The 22,535-nt window shown below is 39.1% G+C and overlaps 1 protein-coding gene across 1 annotated transcript in view; it reads right to left on the bottom strand.

Moving 5' to 3' along the window:
- RIPOR2 (RHO family interacting cell polarization regulator 2) overlaps positions 1 to 22,535 on the bottom strand; it is a 104,938-nt gene that overhangs the window by 44,025 nt on the left and 38,378 nt on the right. Inside the window, exons 2-6 of the mRNA XM_069493028.1 lie at positions 8,450 to 8,576; positions 6,923 to 7,078; positions 6,154 to 6,232; positions 4,673 to 4,696; positions 3,512 to 3,565 (exon numbers count right to left, since the gene is read on the bottom strand). Of these exons, the coding sequence (XP_069349129.1) occupies positions 3,512 to 3,565; positions 4,673 to 4,696; positions 6,154 to 6,232; positions 6,923 to 7,078; positions 8,450 to 8,576 (440 nt within the window). The remainder of the gene's footprint in view (positions 1 to 3,511; positions 3,566 to 4,672; positions 4,697 to 6,153; positions 6,233 to 6,922; positions 7,079 to 8,449; positions 8,577 to 22,535) is intronic.

The raw sequence follows: 22,535 nt of genomic DNA, 5'->3' as shown, positions 1-22,535 counted from the left end.
TGATCCATTTTGTGTCTCAAAACAAATTTCACGCTGATCCTGTTTTCAAATTATACAAAATAAAAATGCCTCTCTTGCATTTTTTTTGAGGCTATTGAGGTTTTGTTCATCCATTGGTGGACTGGTATGGGACAAATATTAAATCATGAAGACAAGAGCTTTCTGTGTATTGAGCAAACACTGAAAGAGTTCATACAGTTTCACATTAGGGGAAAACTTTGTAGCATAATAGGCTATTATCACTTTATTTTAGGAGGTACAGTCACAAGGTGATATTTACACATCCACATTTAGCATTTCTTAAAAGAACTTGGGGCTATTTATTTGTAAAATCTTGGCTCCACAATAAAGAGAGGAAATGAAGTTATTCTTAAAATTAGGGTAAAACACAATTGTCAAACTTATCAAACTGCATACTGTGAACTCTCTTGTATGTAAATTATGCCACAATTAAAAAATAAATTGAAGCAATATGAACAAACTGTTTCCTGCTACATCTCTATACTTATGCTTCTCAATAATAATATACATTTTTTAAATTATTAATTATGCTCATCATGTAAGGCTGATAATCACTTAATGCATCTAAGGCAGTGACTCTCAATCAACCCAAGGCGATTTTGACTCCCAGGGATCTACTGGCATCTAGTAGGTGGAGGCCAGGGATGCTGCTAAAAGTCCTATAATGGCAGAGGACAGCCCCTACAACAAAGAATTATCCCCAAATATCAATAGTGCCAAGGTTGAAAAAAACCTCTTCTAATGTTATTCCTTTTTTGAGACAGAGCCTCAATCCACTGCCAGGGCTAGAGTGCTGTGGAGTCAGCTCAGCCTCCAGAGTAGCTGGGACTACAAGTGCATGCCACTGCGCCCGGCTAATTTTTTCTAGTTTTAGAAGAGATGGGGTCTTGCTCTTGCTCAGGCTGGTCTCAAACTCCTGACCTCAAGGGATCCTCCCCTCCTCAGCCTCCCAGAGTGCTAGGATTTACAGGTGTGAGCCACTGCACCCAGCCAAGTTATTCCTGATGATATTTATCTCTAGTCTTATACTATTTTCCGTTATTAAGGCACTTAACCAACTGCAGTAAACTATAGGAATTTTCAGGCAGGATAACAAAGGACAATGTAATCAGGCACTAACAAAAGCAAATTAAACCTATTGCTTTGGGGAGGCAGTTACCTTCCTAAGACTATTTGAATTTTCATTTCAGTACAAACTTTGTTTCTTCAAAAAGGAGGCTTAAGCTATAGATTCAGAAGAAAGTGGAGATGCATACACTGGATTTCAGAGTTTAAGATTCCCCTTTTGTTCTGAAGGAAACTTTTGGCTACTCACTGGAAAGCATTACTCTGACCTGTTAGAGTGGTGCAATTTTCCATAATTGCTTTTTCTATGCAGATGTCAATGACACTTAGGTCATTGACACTTAGAATGTGAACAGTAAGAGACTAAAAATTATTCTCTTGATTAAAGGATTCTTTGTTGCTATTTAGTTCAACAATTCACTCAACTTTGCTAAGCGGAATCCCCAAACTCTGAAAAGAATAGTCTTCAATCTTCAGGGTCAATGGATTTATTGATGATTAAGAGGGAGAAATAAGACTCAAGAGGTGGAAAATCTGCTGGAAAAATCTTTTGGTTGGTGATTGGCATAGAACATGGTTTCCAGACTTTAAAACTAGCTAAGACTCACATGGTGAGCTTGTTAAAATGCTGATGCCCAGGCCCCACTCTAAGGCGCTGAGCCAGTAGGTTAGGGCTGGGCCAGGAATCTGAAATTTCAAATAAACATTGCAGATTGTTTGGCTGTGGGAGATCCCCACAAAACTTTTAGAGACACAAGTGCCAATGCCTCTTCCAATGCAGGCCAGGCTGTCTCACCTGTGTGGGCTTCTGGGAAACTGCCCCTTCAACCCTTTCCCCTGCTGTTGGCTACTCCGAAGTCTCTGAGATTATAATCCTCTCAGTAAGGGATCAGTGCTCACTGGACCATCAGTATATAGCTGTAATGACTTAACCTATTACTTTGCACAGAAAGAAAAGTTTACCCTTTGTTTTCACTTCATTATCAATCTATCCTAGCCAAATGGAGTTAAACTTTAGGATAGAGGATACCCATGTACTTGCCTGAGCAGAAAGTAGCCCATTTGTAGGCAAGTTTTTGTCTTACCTATCAATCAGCAGTGGCTCTCATTAAATAAACTAATTGACTCATTCAATTATTAATATACACAATTTGTTAAGCATCTTGTATGTAAAGTGCTGCAAATAGAGTACCACTAGCCTTTGAAAACAATTAGGATTATTGTGTCTAACAACTATAGACATAATATGGCTAAATATGATAAATACACGTTTACCTAATACTGATTTTGTTTTCTTGCTGTTTTTTGAACTAAGCAGAAAAATTTGTCAAAGCTTGCCTGCCACAAATACCATCTGATGAATGTCATTGTTTTATTTATTGAGTTTAGAAGAAATAAGAGCAACTTCAGATTTGCCTAAGTAATAAATACCTTTCAAAGTGGGAAGGTACGAAGGCAGAAGCATATACATATGTATACATACATACGAATCATCATAGAATTTTACACTGGAAAGGATTCTTAGGATCATCTAGATGGAATACATGCAACTCCCCAGACCCATCTCACAGAGAGGAAAGCCAAGGTCCACGCAGGTGACATAGCCAGTGAGTATGTGGCAGAGCTGGGACCAGAACCTAAGGCTGCTGACTCTAAGGAGAGAGATCTGCTAAAACCCCAGTCTCCCTATTTGGAAGGGAGGCTGATGAGTGTTGATGCAAACAGGAATTGCTAATGGTATGATTTAGCTGCCACAAAAGGTAAATCTTCTTTAGGTAGCACCAAGAACTCCTGATAGGGTCTAGAACAGGGAGGTGATAGTCCCACTCCACACTAGGCTCATTGGACCACTGATGAACAATTTATAGAATCCAGGGCTGGATGTCAGGGATGTTGACTAACTGGTGCACGTCTAGGAGCAACAGGGATGAAAAGGCACCTGGAAGTTATGCCGCATGAGGAAGAGTGCGAGGAGCGAAGAGCCTGAGAAAGATTTAGGGAGGCACATAGACAGGAGTCTTTCAGTTCTTAGAAGGCCTTCATGAAGAAGTTTATGGGGCGCCAAATTGTATGTGGAACCAGAGTATAAAGTTAGGTAAGTATGAAGTTTTTTGTGGGGTTAGTTTGATTTAATCTCTAACCACACTTCAGTGAGACTGAGCCCTCCACCAAGCACTGTGCATGCTACTCAGCACTTAATACATATTTGCAGAACTGAAGTGAACCCAAACTGTGCTGTATCAGACCTTCCATTCTTAGTTTTCTTCCATCTTTACTGCCTGTTTGAGGACTTAATTGTTAATCAGCTTAGGAGTCAATTAAATAAGAAATTCTCCATGGACTAGATACTATGCTCAGGCCAAAGGTGTGTTGATTAGTAAGTGAAAACTTAAAAACAGGCAAAGACAACAGGAACTTCAATTACCTTACTTATGTGAAACTCCAGGCGTCTCATGTATCTTTCAATCGTTTTCATTTGCTGGAATTAAAAGAAGTTTGAAAAGGTACAGTCATTTACGTTTCAATTGACTTAGGATTGTGAAAATATTTTTTTTTATTATGTCATACTCAAAAGTATCAGAAAATGCTACATATAGCCCCTTTCCTTCTATCTTTGTTCCTGTCTTAGAGAGTCTCTAATATCAAGTTGGAAAGTATTTTTTAAAATATTGAGTAAATATTCTGAGAGATGAACTTGAGTTAGTTATTAGAATCCCTGTGTTTAACAACCAACTGTCCAATCCAATGAAATTCATTAGATTTCTGGCAGAACAGTATCTATCATATTGGAATATATGTAAACTTCTTTATAATAATATATTTAATTTGTCCTAGGATGGGTTTTTTTTTTTTTTTTTTTGTCCCCTTCACATTTTAGTGTCTCTGAAATTGGGTGCATCTTACAATGGCTACTGACCACATGGTACAAGACAGCTGTCTGTACATGCTCACAGATAATCACAGTTGTTTGTGTGTCACCTATTTGAATTATAAATATTATTACATGAATTTAAATTAATTGTCCTTTAAAATGTCTTCAAAAAGACTAAGCTATGATTCAGCATTGAAATAAAATTATTATGTTCACAGAAAGGAATGGAAAGAGAGCAAAAAAAAAAACTGTGTCTAATTAGGTTTAAGAAGAATTTTCTCAGTAAGTATAAAATACAAATTTTAAGTGAAAAGAAAGAACTGTCAGAGTTTAACTAGAATCATTTTTTTTTTTATTTTAGTGGAACATAAAGTCATGGTGCATTTTCCAATCAATGATGACTTAGATTTGATGAAGTATGGTACTTAATAGTCAAGAGACAACACAGGCAAGGGCCTCCAAACACTTGGAAAGTTTTTAAACTTTCAAAACACTGAGAAACCCTACAACCTAGTGGCATTTTTATAGAAATGACCTCAAACACTTCTTTGAATCTATAGATCATAGTACTTATTCATTATCCTTGTTAGACAAAATAATGAGTATTTCCAGAATTAGAAAAACCATCAGTTCTCTAGGATTTTACACTGACTTCTACTCAAGGATGCAGAGTTTTATTTTGTAATAACAACCCAACACAGAATAATAACTTACCTTGTCTAGTTCATACAGCACACCCTAAAATATAAAAAGGAGTATCTGGATTAAAACATCTTCCCCCAAAATATAACCCATCTTAATAGAGTGATATAGCCCATAATCTGTAAATAATAATCAGTCCTGCAAAGTTCCACTGGATTTTGACATTTGCTTTAAAAGAGTAAAAACCTGGATTATTTTAAATACCAGCAAGAGTACTTTTAAGAGCTAATATTTATTTATGTTCTGTGTTTCCCGAATTGCACCCCGTCTTCTCTGTCCCTTGAGGGCATTAAGGTTTTCACTTGCTTTGAGCTCTCCTCTCCTGCATATTGAGAGGCACATAATTCACGTTCATTCAAAAAATTTTGAAAAATAAATGGTGTTAACATACAATGTAGCAGTGGTAAATATGTTAAAAAAAAATACTTGCCTTGCTGTTTAAATAAATAAAATTGGGATTTAAGAAGAGTTCTTGAGGATGCTTTTCACAAATTATTTTTAAAGCAGGCTCATTTCCTGTGTGCTTACAGTATGACAGCACAGTTGGGGCACTAACCCCACATCCCCCATTTGAAGGATGTTTAGGGAACACGAGGTCCTGGTGGATGTCCCTCCATCAGCCATTCTCCAAGGAGGAACATTTGTAGCCATCCAAAGGTCCAGGCCATTTAAAAGCTCTGAAGGCCATCCCACAAGTAGGTTCACACAGATGGGCCAATTTACATTCTAACCTCAGTAGAATATAAAAACTCGTAACCTTGATAAAGTCTTTAATCTCTAACCCTTTAAAAAGGACAACAAGATATATTTTAACACGTCTCCTAAAAAAGAAAAAAGATTATGGCTATGAATGTCTAGCTGCACCTCCTAGGTATACATAGACTTTTCTTGGGCTTTCTGATGCCTGGAAACATTAAGGTGTAATATCATTTAGAACTGAATAAAACCATATAAAAAGGTGTAGACACTGGAACCACTCTATAACCACAAGTCCTCACAAATTCATTAGAATAAAGGAAATTTGCAATATAATGTGTACTCAAACTGGCCTAAGAACTCCTTTAACTTCTCATGTCTGTTATATCTTTAAGCCTCCTTTCCCTCCCAGATTTGTTTATGACCTATTTTTTTTAAAATTGGAGATAAAGTAAAAGTTCTGGGTCTCCAAATCTGTATATACTAACAATATGCTAGGAAAACGTTAACTTTTCACTTCCTTATATTATTTGGGAGGGGCATACAGGAAATTAAAAAATATATATTTTCCTGATTATAAAGTTTATCTGCATAAACATGTTTAGAAAATACTGAAAAGTATTAAGAAGAAAACTTAACCTTCTTCTTCCTAACATACACATCAGGATGCAGATTGTACTTTGCCCCTTGGATCTACTTTTCTTAAACATTCCTCCCCAGCCCCATGCAGTAAAAGATTATACTTAACCAAAAAAAAAGAACACCAAGTTAGCATCCTATGACTGCACAGTACCTACCAGGCGAGAGTTTCTTTTCATATCTTTTAACTGAGCTGTCAACTTGTCCAGCTCTGTCTGGTGAACCTCCAGATACTCACTGCAAAGATAAGACAAAATGTAACAGTGAATTCTGTGCCTGTTAAGTGGAATCTCTTGCTGGCCTTTTCCTTCTCAAAGGGCATTAAGAATTGAGCCTTTCTCTGTAGTTGGGAAAGGGAGGAAAAGGCTTTGCATTTTCCCAGTCTTTGAACATTTTGAAAAGTTCTAGCAGTTGCATCAGATACTATCTAGCTAGTCAAAAAGGAGAACCCTTGTGTGGCTGAAAGTCCAGAGAGGAAAAACCAATGGGGAGGAAAGCAGTGCCTGCAGTCAGCCCTGGGTCTGAGCTCACAGAATTCTATCTAGTTAAATATAACACTGTCTGTGAACATCTCATTGCACACTAGAAAAGCCTTTTTCTGGGCACACAATCCCCATAGTATACTCAGGAAGGTTTCAGAACTCTCCTTTAGCAATCTCTAGAATGGATATGCCCGTCCATTGTTTAAGTGAAATTCAACACAATACAAGGTTTTAAGTTTCCTTCAATGTTATGGATAGGATGTGGAATCCCAACATATTTCATATCTTTGGGACTCATTTAAGGCTTCCCTGGTTGTGGTACAAGAATAAAATACCTCCTATAGAAATGGACATTTAAAAAATGATCTCAGAACACTAGCTTTTCTCTGAAACTGCACCCGCCATGTCATTCCATAAAGTGCATTATCAGGGTCAAGGTTCTTACTCAAGTCCATTTTTCAATGCCCTGTAGACTTCTTCTACCCTTTTAGGCTGAGGCTCTTTGGGAAGGTTGTTGTTTTTGTGACCCAAATTGTGCATTTTCTTCAGTTTGGCCTGAGGCTTCTTGAGAGCAGAGGAATTTTCAATGAAGGAGTTACACCTATGAAAAGGAAAACAAGAACAGAAGAAATTGTGAGCCTCGGGCACCCAAAAGGATTTGACTAAAGTAATGTCTTTTTAATCATCTTGTGTTCCTATTAGTGTCTTTTGTGGAAGGTAATGTTCCCTCATATATTAACAGATCTGAGCCATCCTTAGTTTCTCAGTATTAGATTTGTTAACTGCTGAAATCAGAAAGCTTTATTGGGCAGAGGCTACCCAGAGTCAAAGTCTGGCTTCAGGTAATGTGTACTCTGAGTGAAAATGTATCGCTTCTCTAAAACCTAATAGGGAGCCAAAGACAAACAGTTCTAGGTGGACATAATGCATAGAAAGAAGGATATAATCCAACTAAAAAATAATTGCACTATGCAAGATTAGGTGCAAGCATCTATTAAATTCAACTAGGATGCCAAGGAAGCCTTTTTGATAAGGAGCCGTGAGCATGCCAAATGGCTCATTCTATATGACGTTAAAGAAAAGCACATGTATCTTTTTAAAAAGCTTTATTTTCATGGAATAAATTATGATTAGGTATAACTTATAAAAATTCAACATCTCTAGTAGTGTCAGGGATGCAGCTTGCAGCGGTAAGATGGGTGCCTGATACCTTAAACCCAAAGTGCTGATCTGATTAGGAGATCCAGAGGCCAGGCCACTCGCTGACCCGGCTATCAGGAAAGCTGAGACCTCCGCATCTGGCAGGTGCCTGCTGCCCTCCTCCCAGGTTGGGTATTTGCTATGCTCCTCTGCCCTCCCTGTGTGCACCAAACGGACAACACAGGTCGAAGCACACAGGGCCCGTCGGAGGGTAAGACCTTTATGAAATCAGAAAAACTGAAGACAAACTTTATTCCATGTTACCTATCCACCATCTGTTCTTTCTTTCTTGAGTTCCCCCTAAGTCCTGTTTTAGATGAGAGGAGATTCCAAGGGAACTAGAAGACTAACTTTGACAACCCTGTCTGAATGGCATTGCTTCCTGGAGGCAATCTGCAGAGGCACAGTCTTTATCCACGGAATGACCTTGTACCACACACAGTCTCCCAAATCCGAATGCGATGGAAAACGTGTTTCAAAAAGGGGCGTAGGTGTGGAGAGGTCCATGCATACATCACTAGCTTATCCTAAATCCTCAACCATCTTTTTTGCAGGAGGAATTCTAAATGCTAGAAAAGAAATTACAGCACTTAATTTTTGGTATATCCTTTCCATGAAAAAGATTAAAATAGAGAGAGAGAGAGAGAGAGTGTGTGTGTGTGTGTGTGTGTGTGTGTTGTGGCAAGGCTGCATGCACAGAGACCCTCTTCAGGACATCAAAGCTCACTTCCTTTTCAAGCTGCATCCCAGGAGAGAACCACACACTACTTGCCTGGATCGCCTTTCCTGAAGGCCGCTGAAACCCGCAAAGGACTGGCTTCTAATGATCCCATTGGGCCCTCCAGGCGAAAAGGACTGGGATCCTACCAACATGATTTCTGGGAGTCTGGTGGGCAGTCCTATGAGAAAGTAGAAAGATTATGACAACTTACTTGCAGGCAGATTCAGACACAAGATACACTAAGCTTGTTAACAATGATAATCGCTGTGAGTAAGGTGAAGTGAGTCATGGGCTGTTAGATGCCTGTGAGATTCTTTACTGTGGAATGGTCTTTCGAAGCCAAAGGGTTCACCTCTCAGGTGAATAAAAAAATATACTCACTTGCCTAGACAACAACAAATATAAGTTACACAAAATTATCAATCATTTTAGGTTTCCTTCAGGAACTTTTTTTAAACAAAGTTCAACCATACCTTCAAAAACATGCACACTTTTGCAATGTTTACTTCCATCCAACAACAACAATAAAAACACACAAGTAGGTCAAGTCAAAGCTTCAGATAAGTCCTGCATCAAATTCAAAACACAGGTCTTAAGGTGGAATTCTACACTAAGAAGTCATAAGGTTAAAACACTAGGTTTCTTTAGAGATGAACTTACTTAAACTTGTTCTCCCTTTGTATCCTTAAGTATATTTTGAAAGCTGTGATTGTGTCACTCCTCTGACAGTGCAAAATGAGAAGCATAAAGGGAATGCTCACAAAAGAAGCGATAATCTAGGTTAGATAAGAATGCAAGAGAGGGAAGAAAAGGTAAGAGGAAAACACAGCAGAAGGTACACAACCCCTATCTCAGCTGCTTGCTTGGCTTTTGTGTAGACTCACCCTGATGGACCAAGATGCATTGTCAAGGCACAACGTAAGCTGGACAGAAGCCCAACACTAGTTCCCCCAAAGGATTACCCTAGAACTATTAGGTAATTCTATTCCCTTTAGGTCAGCAAAAGTCAAAGCACATACCATCGTCCCAGCAGGTGACTTCGGTCCAGAGAGCAGGATGTGCTAGTAGGAAAAATATGACAGCTACTGCCCAGACTGAAGACTTTCAAAGTGGGCAGACATCAAATTGTCTTTTAAAGGCCCGGCCAGAAAGAAAGCTAAAGAACAGCAGCAGCAGAACTCTCTTGTGGTGCATCCAGATATAAGAAAGACCAACTTCACTAGGCCCCACTCAAAGCTGCATGAAGCAGTCCAGCAAGGCAGGAGATTTGAGTGAGTTACTTCCCCAGAGAAAGAAGGGCAAACAGCCCCTCCCCCACACTGCCCCAGGTTTTTAAGTCCCCTCCCTCCCTCTCCAGGAGAGAGCAGCCCTGGGGTTTGCATGCATTCTTGCAGGGTACAGGTGCTGACTCACTTGTCTGGCAGTAGGCTTGCTCTTTTATCTGGGTGGGATGCAAACCCATACCAGCTGGGGAGGGTAAGCTTAAGTTTTGGAGCATTCTCTAGTATTTTTAAAGTAATGAAGAATTATGTATGAGCAGTACAAGTAATATGGATCTCACAAAAGGCTGGACAAAATGCAGGTGCAGATTCAGCTCTCTCTGGTTACTTCTCCCCACCCCCAAGGCTCAAAAATAACCCTAATTCCTTTAAATCCTTAATGAGGCTCTTCTACGTGTTCTCTAAACACTGAGGGGTCTGTCTACATTTCATTAAGGACACCTTCCTTAGGTTCATAAAGCTTGTCTGTGCTATCATTGTATAACATACAAACTTCTAATAAACAGCAAGGAAGCACTGTAGTTTATGCTCTTTCTGTACTCAATAATACGATAACCAAACACCTTAACTGAAGTCTCAGTTGGGCAAATCTTATTAGTATTATACCTCATTTTGTAAATTATTGTTCAATAGGTCTATTGTATCATGGACATTCTTTGATACCAGAAAAAGACTTTGAGTATTTAAAATATTTAACTATATCATTGTCTTATACCTCCTAGAAATTACATTTTTAAAACCAAAATTTTTTTTTCTCTTATCCATTGAATCAGTATTTTAAACTACTGATGCCTGGCTCCCATTCCAGGTATTCTGTTTAATTAATGCGGGGTATCACCTGAGTATGCGGATTTTTTTTTTTAAATGGTCCCCAGGTGATTCTGATGTTCAGCAAAGTTTGAGAGCCACTGCCTAGGAGAAGTTTTGATTGAACAATCAGTTGCACTAGTGATAGGCAAAAAAAAAAAAAAAAAAAAAGAAAGAGAGAAAAGAAAAAGGAAAAAGATGCCAGGTGCCAAGCTGGTTGAAAATTTAAAACTTCTGTTAAAATACTCTGCTACAATTCATCAAATCCAACTTTCTCATTAAATGAATTAAACGTTAGAGAGTAAAATATATGTAACTGATTGTGAATAATTTTCCTTCTTCCTCTTTCTCTGTAACAGGTAAGCAAGATTCTCCAGAACAAAACCAATGTTTATTTGATGTTCTAAGATTGTAAAATGCTTTGGGAGGGGAAAAATCTTCAGAAACTTTTCATTAAATTTTGATGTGGAATATATGGCCACTAGGAATGTGACAGGGGTGAGCATTCTGTTTTGCCTTTGAGGTCTTAGAAATGATCATTATCTCTCAGGAAAGAATTTGGCCTAGAGCTGGTTTAGGCTGAGATCCCTAGGCTGCCATCAATCCCCCTAAAGGCTGACCCAGCGCCAAAGGAGAGTCATAAAAACGTGCACACACACACAGAGTCAGGCTCTTGGAGAAATACGATGAATGGGTTGGGGCAGGGGAGTAGGAGATATTAGGGATGAGATTATACAAAACACCACACTCCAGTCCCAATCCCAGACCCCACAAATCTGACATATATTCTTTCAGCTTCCCGAGCCCTTCCCCAGTTGCAAGTTATTTTGTACCTCTCAGTTACCATCTTCAGTCGTCCTTATGACCACCCTACCCCACTCCTACCTCTTAGTGTCTTAAGTCTTCAGGTTGCTCCCTGGCTTCCTAGGAAGTTCCAGGGACCTGCTTTCTTCCCAGCTTCCAGCAAAACTGCCCCTAACGTTTTCAGGTTTTAAGGGTTTAATTGCTCCTGTTGAATTAATTTGCATTGCAAAGGACCTAAAGAAAGGACTACAGTAAAATTGCAGATGGGGGGTGTAAAGTGATATTAAAATTTTGTAGGACAATTTGGCGGTATCTATTTAAAATACAAAACATACTTCTTTAACAGGGCACTTCTATTCTTTGATATCTTCTCTAGAGAAATACCCAAATGCACAAAGAGGCCTAAGCGAGGATGTTCATTACAGGCAATGTTAATAATAGTGAGAAGACGGGAAATGATATAACTGCTAGTCATCACAGGAACTGGCTAATACCTTGTGAATAACTGCGGTTATGGGATACTATGTAACAGCTACAAACAGTATGTCCACATAGAAAGATTCCCCAGGACAAGCTGCAGAACGAAACAGAGAAGGATACCAGGAATGTTAAAAACTATATAACACTATGTACACGAATAGAAAGGTTCTGAAAGTATACATAGATGGATGGACTATCATACAACTCTATATAGTTGTTTATAAGTTTTCAGGAAGACAAATATGACTTCCAAGAAATAATGTATTAAGTTTCATAAATTCTGATTACATCAGAACAATTCAGATTCCTTGATGAAGTCCTTATTATGAGTTCTGACCTATGTAACAATTTGATTGTTTTCAGCTGCAAAACTTTTAGAGCTGGGCCTGTACTCCTGGTAGTGTGCACTACACCCCAATACGTATCTCTAAGGTTCACCACATGCCATATCTAATAAGCATGAAATTCCCCATAAAAGAAACTTGTCTTCGGATGCTGCTACTGAGAACTGCTGGAGCTTTGAGAAATGTTTCCAGTGTCTAAGTTACTGACTCCTCAACTGGTCTTTCCAAAAATTCCAGCAGAATTAACATTCATTATGTGTGTTAAATCCCAGAAAGGTTTCAAATCTTAGGCAGCCGGTGAAGATGCTATGGTTTGCTCCTCACTTTGCATTGTTGCGGGAGACACTGGCTGTTATACTGGGCGGCCACCCCTGCCCTGCCATTTCTATAACCAATGGGAACAACAGGATCTTTCTGGAAAGAATCCCAGGCACCTTGACTAAGCGTTGAACAAACCCTGTTGTTCTGAGCCTCTTGGCAAAGAACCCCAGGAGCCTCAGCTGCTTCTCTTCCTGATTCTTCATACAATGAAAATCACTGCCTTCTCCCCTTCCCAGCTATGCAGTGCTGAGTTCCAATTAGACACATGCCAGGGTCTTTTGAAATTACAATAAGATTTTACATGTTCTGTTATGCACACTGTGATACAGGTACACTGGGCCTTGGTGGGTGCTATGAGCCACCTCCTGACCTAAACACCTTGTGTCTGTTTAAATTAGAAGGTAGCTCATCAAACCAGCAGGCAGTTTTCAGACAAGAGCTCTGAGCCTGGAGATAGGAGGGGAGCGGGCTGAGGCAGATAAAAAGAAATCAAGGAATCAATAGATCCTCCACCCCCGACCCCTCCTGGTCTCAGGCTCTGACTGGACCAGAAATAAAAGGTGTCATATGATTGCAATTCAGAGGGGGAAGCTGGCAGCTCCCTGGAGAACTTGGAGATACCTTGAGTCTTAAGAATAAATGACAGGAATCAACCTTGGAGGGCCGCTTGGAGGATGGGCAGTGAAGGACACCTGCCACATAGCAGCCCACGTAGCAGGCCCTAAAATGAAGCTCATGGTAGTGCCACCAGTGGAAGTAGTAGAAATGATGGGAAAAGGTTTGGCAAGTCTAGTCTAGCTGACAGTTCCACTTCTCATTATATCTTTATAAACGGGCATTCTGGCTTATGCTTTCTTGTGAATTCGATTAGCTTGAGTTAACAAGCCTCTCTCCTCAAATTTTAACAATTACACTACGTGACCTGTAAGGCTAGGCAAGGCTAAGGTGAGGAGCTGGGCAGCCCAGCAACCTGCCAACCTCCTGTCAACACCTGCTGGGTGTGACTCTCCAAACTGACCAGTCCAGAGTAAAAGTGCTAGAGGAATTGATTAACCTATAGAAAACTGGGCAAACCTACCAGTCAGCTAGAAGGAATGTTAACATTGATTGTTAGAGTTACGTATACTGAGACTCATTATAGGAAACATGATTCATTAGATTATTTTTAGTTTTGCAAGCACAAAAGTACTCTCCTTCATTAGGAAAATACAGAAAAGTAGATAGAAGGCAGGGGAGGGGAGACAGGGACCATACTGTTTATACCACCCAAAGACAACCACCAGCAGAATTTTGATGTGTTTAATTTTATTCAACTCTTTCTCTTTCCATATAAAGCGTAATAATTTGCTTATACTGCATGCTACATTTTGTATCCTGCTTTTTCTATCAGATTCTTTTTTTAGAGCTATGCCAAGGGGTTTATAAATTAGCTTTTCTCTTAACCAATCTTTAAAAGGATACGCAGGTCTACCCCATATTCCATGTGCTCCTTTGGATAATAAAAGGGAAACTAACCACTATACATTATAAATATATGCTTTTTATTTCCGATTTTCAGATATGGCAGTTTTGACCAAAGGCAAAGGAAACTCCTGCAAGGATGAGACTAGGGCTTTTCTATGGGAAACAAGAGAGCACGTGAGCATTTGTACACGCTTGAGTTGCAGGACCTCAAACATCATGAAATTCAAAAAACAAGAACACAATAGCTGGATGGTATGGCTTTAACCTTTATGGCGTTTTCCTTTTTTTTTTTTATTTAACCAAATCCTCTAAATAAAAACACAAATAGGTAATTCTGAAAGATCCTTATTGATGATAGAAAATATGAGAGACCTCTGTGATTTCTGAATGAAATGGGTAAGGATATCTCAGTTCTTGCCAAGGCCTTTCTTATGGGGGCGAAATGTCAACTGAGAAACCAATAGCTGTCACAGTTGCAAAGGTGTGCCATCCATAAGACAGACTGAGAGGAACCCTCTAAGACAAAACAACTGACTGACAGATCAGTTGGCAGGTTGCTGGGGTAATGGTGCTGCCAAATGTAAAAAATTCTACAATCAATTCAAGTGTTTGCCTGAGGCCAGGGATGGGAGCAGGGAAAGGAACCAGGAGACCTTTTGGGGAGTGGTGGAAGTGTTCCCAAACTGAATCATGGTGATGGTTGCACAACTATATAAAACAACTCAAAACTATACCCTTAAGTAATTTTATGGCATGTGAATTTTACATCACTAAAGCTGTTAAAAAATCATTATCAATTTTTAGAAAAAGTCATCATTCCTCCTGCAAGAAAAAGTCTCAAGAAATCAGAGCTTGGAAAGGAAAAGCTGACTCAACAAGGAAGAAGCTCAGAGTTGCTTTTGTGATTTGATCCTTCCTCCCAGGCAGGCCTCATAAGATGTAGCACCTGGCCCCGCTGCACTTTGAGTCATTTCTTCAAACCCAGTTTGGGTTCCTCCTTTCCTAACCATGCCATCCTGCTTGTGCTCCCCCACATCTTGGTCAAGAGCAGAAGTATAATTCAGTTGTCTGGAACAGGCATGTGGGCCAGATGTAAATAGCCCGCTAGGATTATTTAAGACAAATCCTAAGAATAGGCGTCTGCTTATTATACGGTTATAAGGTACCCATTACAGAGCAGTTGGCTAATCTTTTTTAAAAAGTAGATATATTTAAGTCATTGGCTATTTTTTTTTAAATGTATGGTTGCTTTAAAATAAATCAAGGCAATGCTAATATTTGCTTCTCAGTTGTCATGCATGATAAATACATACATGATACATTATGCTATTTGACTAGGACAAGTGATGTGAATGGATGAAAAAATTTATAGAACAAACCAACACAGCCTCACTCCTCAGCAAGGAGGTGGAAGCACCAAGGTAAGGCGCTGTAACTGGCCTCCTGGGCAACTTCTAAACTCAATGAACCCCAGATTCTGTATCTGCAGAATAAAGGTGGGAATTCCTCCCCATTTTAGCAGGCAAGCATTGTAAGGTTCAACTGAGACCACTGCGTCATATGTCTATAGTTTCCTTTAATCTGGAACAGTTCCTTGGCCATTCTTTGTCTTTGATGTTGACATTTTAATAAAGTTCAGGCCAGTTGTATTGTAGAATGTCCCTTAATTTGGATTTGTCTGCTGTTTTCTTATGAAAAAAAATTCAGGCTATGCATGTTTAGCAGTGACACCACATAAGTGGTCTTGTACTTCTCTAGCCATTGCGTGAGAGGTACAAGGAGTCGGCTGGTCCCATAACTGGTGATGTTAACTTTGATCAGTTGGTTAAAGTGTTGTTGGCCAGTTTTTCCTTTGGAAAGTTACTATTAAGTATTTTTGCCTTTGTGATTGATACGTAGTTGGTAAGTAGAGTACTCTGAGGCCATGCAAATACCTCATTTCTTTGACCCAGGAGTTTTAGCAGCCATTGATGATTCTTGCTTGAATCAATTATTACTATAATGGCGGCAAAATGGTACTCTGAAGTCCCATCATTTCTTCTACTGTAAGAAAGAGTTTTTCCTAATCCTTTTATTCATTCAATTGTTTCTTTTTTTCCTTTTTTTTTTTTTTTTTTGTTTTTGAGACAGAGTCTCACTCTTTTGCCCAGGCTAGAGTGCTGTGGCATCAGCCAAGCTCACAGCAACCTCAAACTCCTGGGCTCAAGCGATCCTACTGCCTCAGCCTCCGAGTCGCTGGGACTACAATCATGTGCCACCATGCCTGGCTAATTTTTTCTATATATATTTTTAGTTGTCCATATAATTTCTTTCTATTTCAGTAGAGACAGGGTCTCACTCTTGCTCAGGCTGGTCTCCAACTGTTTATTTCTTTATTATCACTATGGATTCATAGATTCTTATTTTTTTCAAAGAATTATAATCCATTACTATTTGATGCAAAAGCTGTTTCTTGAAGCATTTTCTGAGCAGCACAGCTAGAGGGATCTCACCTTGTGAACTACAAAATTTTGAATTACTGGTGGAAATCAACATATTCAGGGACTCACTTGTATTATAGTTATTTTACTAAATGTCTCATCTCTTTAACCAAGCTATACCTTTCTTGAGGGTGAGTACCAGCTGTCTTTTGAAACTTCTTTGATGCTCAGTATGGGGTAAGATAGCAAAAGCACTGGCTCTGGAGCCAGGTTGGCCTAGGCTTCACTCAAGTCACCTGTCCTCTCTAAGCCCCAATTTTTCTTGTCAATAACATGACAATAATACCTAAATCACCAAGGTGGTTTCAAAGAGAAAATAAGAGAACATGTAAAGGGCTTAGTGTGGAGTAATGGTCTTTCCTACTAATTAGAACTTGCAATTTGAAGAGGTATCTGACTTTTATTAATCAAATGGAATGTGCTAATTATAAACCCATACACATCTTACAGGTGAGGAAATGCGTACAGATGAAGTAATTTGACATTACTGCTCTCCCCTTCTCTGTCTTTTATTCTCCCTCAAAGCAATGACAGCAGAGTATGTTGAAGCTATTTTAAGGATCTGGCTGAATCATTTGAAGAGTAAAGAAGAAATGTTAATAGCATGTCTATTCACTGGGACAGTCAATTGTAGAAACTTCTAGATAATTGACACCATTTCAGCCCTGGGGAAGATGAAAACTCTGTTTCTTCTTCCATTCTGGTGGATTAAATAAATGCAGGGAGTAGCAGCTGGTCTCACGATAATTAGAAGAGAAATGATTCAGGGCATAAAACTCGCTGAAATCTCATGAGGGGTTGGGTTGATTTTTGACTAATGTTGTCATAACTCATTTTAAAATGCAGTCTAGAACACTTGTAGGCCTTCATTTGGTGCACACTACCCATCAAACCAGGACCAACTGTTTCCTGGTTATAAGGAAAAAACATTTTGAACTTAAATGAAGGCTGAGAATGTTTGCAATAATAAGTAAATTTACCTATTTTAAAAAAAAAAAAACCCAGCAAAATCCATGTATATCAAAAGGGGAACATTTCTTGGGAACATGATCTTCGGAGACAGCTTGGCTAATCCTGCTGAGAGAAATATACACCCACCAGGAGCCCTCATTTTCTGATCACCAGATTTGAAAAGAACACTCCTATATAGAAGAAAATGGCCCCATGCCTGGCATTATCAACTCCTTCAGGCATATTTGCATGCAGGCTGTTTATCCCTAGAGCTTGGCAAATCATTTCTAGCTAGTAGTGATTGTTGCGTCTTTATTTCAAAACAGCATCAAAATGATACTGACATCCTCTCTTCTATTGCTATTTGACTTTACTGAAATTACCATTTTTATAAGCTTATATTTTTTATTGTTCTCACTAGAATCAAGCTACATCTTTGGAAAACATGAACAGAAAAAGCCATTAGGTTCTAGGAACATGTACCCAACAGTGTTCTGGGAAGTATAATTACACACCATGTGCCTGTTCTCTTGCCCATCATGTGTGACTAATGCTGATATTTATTAGTGGGCATCAGAACCAGGTAGCAAACGGAATTGAGCCTTATAAATAAAGCTACATGCTGTATTTCATCTTAGAGAAAGGATAAGAAATTATCTTAAATGAAAGCTTTTCAGATATGGCCTATGTAATTAAACTAACAGATTTTTCATATGGCCAATTAATTACTTGCTGTCCATCCTACCAAGTAAACTGAATTCATAGAGAATTGACTGGCAATTATGTGATGGCAAATATAGCTAAAAACACTGACTCAATCATGGGAATGTTCTATGATCGTGGCCTTTGAGCTAGGAGGTCACAGTTAAACCCTTGCAGCACGAAGGTAAAGCTATGGACTTAAAACTAAGTCAGTCCTTTCAAACTCAAGTTACATTCGTCATTTTATTCCTGTTGTTATGACAACACTTTTAAAAGCAGCACTTCAAATGCTTAGCATTCAGGCATCTTATTATAGACTTGAAAATAATACATGTGGGTATGAAATGCTGTTCCTAGGGGCTTAAAAATGGGCCTGGTGATCTTCAAGAGATGCAGAGTTAGAACACTTGGACGCCTTTCTGGGCTTTGGCCCCACAGTTCCCTAACTTTGCTGTTTTCTACCCTTGAGGCAGTGAGGGCTTATCCATGGGAGGGAAGCTGAAAGGATTTATGTGGGAAGACACGTATTATTATTCACACTCTATTCTGTGGCTGCATGTGGACACAAGAAGTTCCTTCATGATCTTATGTATTTTATGGTCTTGATTACAGCCTGTGTCACGCAGTTTTTAGAAGTCTGTGAATGATGACGTGTTCTGATTGATTTTAGTTGCTTATCATTGGCTATTGGAAGAATTCATTTATGTAAATATAACTTTATAGAAAGATTTCTCATAACAGGATTATTATGAAAATTAATCGTTGATAAAGGGATAATGGTGTTGAAATGAACCTATTACATGAATCAGTAACCAGCTGTGTTTGTACTATAGTCTGATAAAAGCATAGAAATGTTTGTTAAATTTAATATTTTAATTTTTTAGAGCAACATACACGCAGGAAGATGTTTTTACTAACGAAATGAACTAGTGGAATGTTGGCACTTTTCGGTCATTATGTATTAATAGGTTGAAATTCATCTGTTGTGTTTAATTCTGTCTGCCTTGAAGTAAATTTCTCTGATAATTTTACCTTGGTCTTCCTAAATCTATGGCACTTTGTATGATGTCATGTGAATTATTACTGAATGAAGTATAACTGACCAAAAAAAAAAAAATTGAGGGAGGAAACTATAACAAATGGATTTGTTGCAGAATAACCCAGTGTCAAAGAGTTATTCTAGAATCCTAACAAAGTAAAGTGTGCTATGTATGCATGTGGCATCATAGCCAGCAGTTTCAAAGTGGAGTGGCTTCCCAGAGGCCTGTGCACATGTTCTCTGTATGGTCATTTTAGCAAATTAAACTGCCATCAAAGGGGTAGTGGTTTCATTACTAGTCCTAGCTGCTGCATACCAAGAGGTGGCCACATGCATAACATCTGCTGAATTATTTTTGGTTGCCAAAACCAAATAATTTATAATCAGAATGCAAAGCAGTTAGATATAGCTATAGCTAGATTATCAACAAAGCATAATTATATTCCTTTTTACTATGCATCAAGAGTTTTTTTAATAATTTCTTACCATCCTTTGCTTCAATCAAAGGATTTGAAGCTGTAAAGGCAGTAATGATGCAAAAAGTCCATCTAATTCTTAGCTTTAAGTACAATTCAGTATAAAAAAAGAACAAATGTTTAATTATCCAACACTTGATCCATCAACATATGGCAAGTTCTCAACACCAAAGAGAAAAGGATATATTAGAGGCTGATTTGTATACCTGTGAAATGCCATATTACTTGTATCCTGAGCCCAAAAAGCACTGTCACCTTGTTTCTCCTTTCAGCTGCCCACATAACTCCTCAGATCACACCAAGCTCTCTCTCAGGCTAGTAAGTTAGCTTCCATACTTAGCTGTCTATGGCCCTTTTGCCTGGTTATTGTTCTTGCCTGATTTACCTAGAGTGGAGTCACGTCCATTTTTATAGAGCTGGAAAATGAGGGTTGGAAGGTTTCCCAAGACTCTTGTTTCCCCTAAGGCACCACGCCACCACCTTGCTTTCACCAGTGTTAAACCCTAATCTCTCCTGCAGCATTCCCTAAGATCATGCACAGAATGTACTCTAGCCTCTGGGTCCACCAGAATTGCTTGAGGGCCACTTATTATTTTCTGGAACTCAACATCCCACAATGTTTGGCCTTGTTTTAGCACTTCTCTTTTCAATATTTTTTCTAGTTCACTGGGGAGACAGTGGTTTTCACTCATTTTCTTGCATCCTCATCCCATCACCCTGGGTGAACTCATAAACAGCAGAGTGAGAGGTGTTGATTCTTTGGACAGCCTCGGAGAAGTAAGGCAAGGAAGAGACCTTCTCTGGACAGATATTTACAGGGCCTTAAACTCCTTATTAAGCAAACAATTTATTCATGGGAAAAAAGGGTAGAGGAAGGACAAGGAGACTCAAGAGATACACCAACAAGATGCAATGTGTGGACCCTGTTTTGATCATGATTACAAACCAACTGAAAAATAATTTTTGAGATACTTGGGATGTTTTAATAGGGATTAGATAGATGATACTAAGGAATCAGTTACTAATTTTGTTAGGCATGAAATGGCACTATGGTTATGCAAGAAAATGTCCATACTTTTGAGATGCACACGGAGATATGTAGGTGTGAAACAACATGAGATCTGGATTTGGCTTAAGATGCTTCAACAGCAACAATAACCAAAGAGATAGATGATGAAAATATGGAAAAATCTTGCTAATTTTTGTAACTTGGTGATGGATATTCAGGGATTTGTTATCTCATTCACTCTAGTTATGTGTGTGTGTTTGAACATTTTATTTATTGGGTGTCTACCAGCCCAGTGCTGATAGAATAAGGCAACTCAAAAGGCTTATGAGTCCCAGGGCACTCATCTAACACAAAGCAGGCAAATACTGTCTCAGAGACAGTAATTCTTAACCTTTACCTCTTTTATGGAGCACTTTAGGATGCAGTGAATGTAAGAATGGGGGATGTAGAGCGAAGGCAGTATGTGAAAATCCTTGTCCTCTTCAGATCTTGGTGCAGATAAAGATGAGGTCATAGAGAAGAGAAATTTGTCTATTTTCTCTAGAAGGAGAAGGAGATTTGGTTTGGCTTTTAGCTTGCTGGGTCTACCCTATCCCACTTCAAAGCAACCAAGAATCTTATAATTTGACCACACTAGTGCTCAAATTAACTGGCTGTAATAAGTTCCAGATCTACCTAATTTTCCACTCCACTCAGGCCAACATCTGTGTAAACACAGAAACCTCAAACTGGGGACTCTCTCTCTTGGACATGGAACAGACCAACAGGGAGAGGGAACTGTCTTGTCAGGGAGCCTCAGATTGCCTCTGTCCTCTAGTTTCTGGGGAGAAGCTTGTGGGAGTATTCTGGGAATGTCACCACAGACGGGGGACTGAGAGGTCTCAGGCTGTCAGGATGTGAAGAAACAAACAAATACTTTGAGCAAACTGGAAACATTACGCTAGGTCATGTTAGTCCTGCCAAAATGAAAAGATGAAATAATCTCCACGTAGGGAAGTCAGGTGTTCAAGCCAGTTGGACAGAGGCCTTCTCCATTATATGGAGCATCCAAACAACTTAGTAGTATCAGGTGCTACTAGGAGCAGGTGACTCTTTAGAGACCAATATCTACAGAAAAAATGCTTCATCTTTTGGTGGATACATAATTGTTTGTATCCCAAGTATCGCTTAGGCACCTCAAAGAAACACCTTTATTGGCGAGGGGGATTTATAAAAATATTTCATGTTTGCAGATTTCACTTTTCCAAATGCTTTGACATCTACTCTAGATCCTGATAGCAACCCCATGAGTTAGGTAAGACAGTGATCATCATTCCTGTTTTGTAGGAATAAGATGAGGTCACAGAGAAGGGAACTTCATCTCTATTCTGAAACTGAACTGTAAGCAACTGTTCCAACAACATTGTTGGCAGAGCTGGAGCCAGAATCAAGGTTTCTACCTCCCAGATGGGGTCTTGTTACTACATGTCTCCATTCTCCTTTAGCTGAGAGAGCAGAATTCCCCTACTAGTGTCCTTTTCCCATTTCTTCACATGACTTTCCATCAGCTTGGAGTGGAGGGTCATCAGTATTCACAACGCCCTGTGGCCACATAAACATCATCAATCAGTACTAATCTGGTCTCATATGGGTTACGAAGATTAGCTGGTGTCTTACCGTCACTCCCACTGCCTTTTACTTCCTTATCCCATAATCGTTCCTCACCCTGAGGTGCTCATTAAGGGTCAACAACACAGCATAATCATAATAACAACATTTTAGATTCAATAAAAATAAATGGGCAATCGTTGCTATTCAGGGAGTAACCCTGTACCTATACTCTTGTGGTTAAATCCACAAAGTCATGTCCACTGTTAGAAACTGATTGATTGGATTGATCTGAAGACGTCTGCTACGCTAAGATAAATATTTATCCTCCTCCCAGCCTCTGCATCTTCCTGTTGACAGAACTATAAATAACCTCTAGAAAGAGCCTAATAT

Source organism: Eulemur rufifrons, chromosome 18, assembly GCF_041146395.1.
Source record: "Eulemur rufifrons isolate Redbay chromosome 18, OSU_ERuf_1, whole genome shotgun sequence".
NCBI lineage: Eukaryota > Metazoa > Chordata > Mammalia > Primates > Lemuridae > Eulemur > Eulemur rufifrons.
The sequence above is the reverse complement of the archived record's forward strand: the minus strand, read 5'-3'. Positions and strand labels throughout refer to the sequence as shown.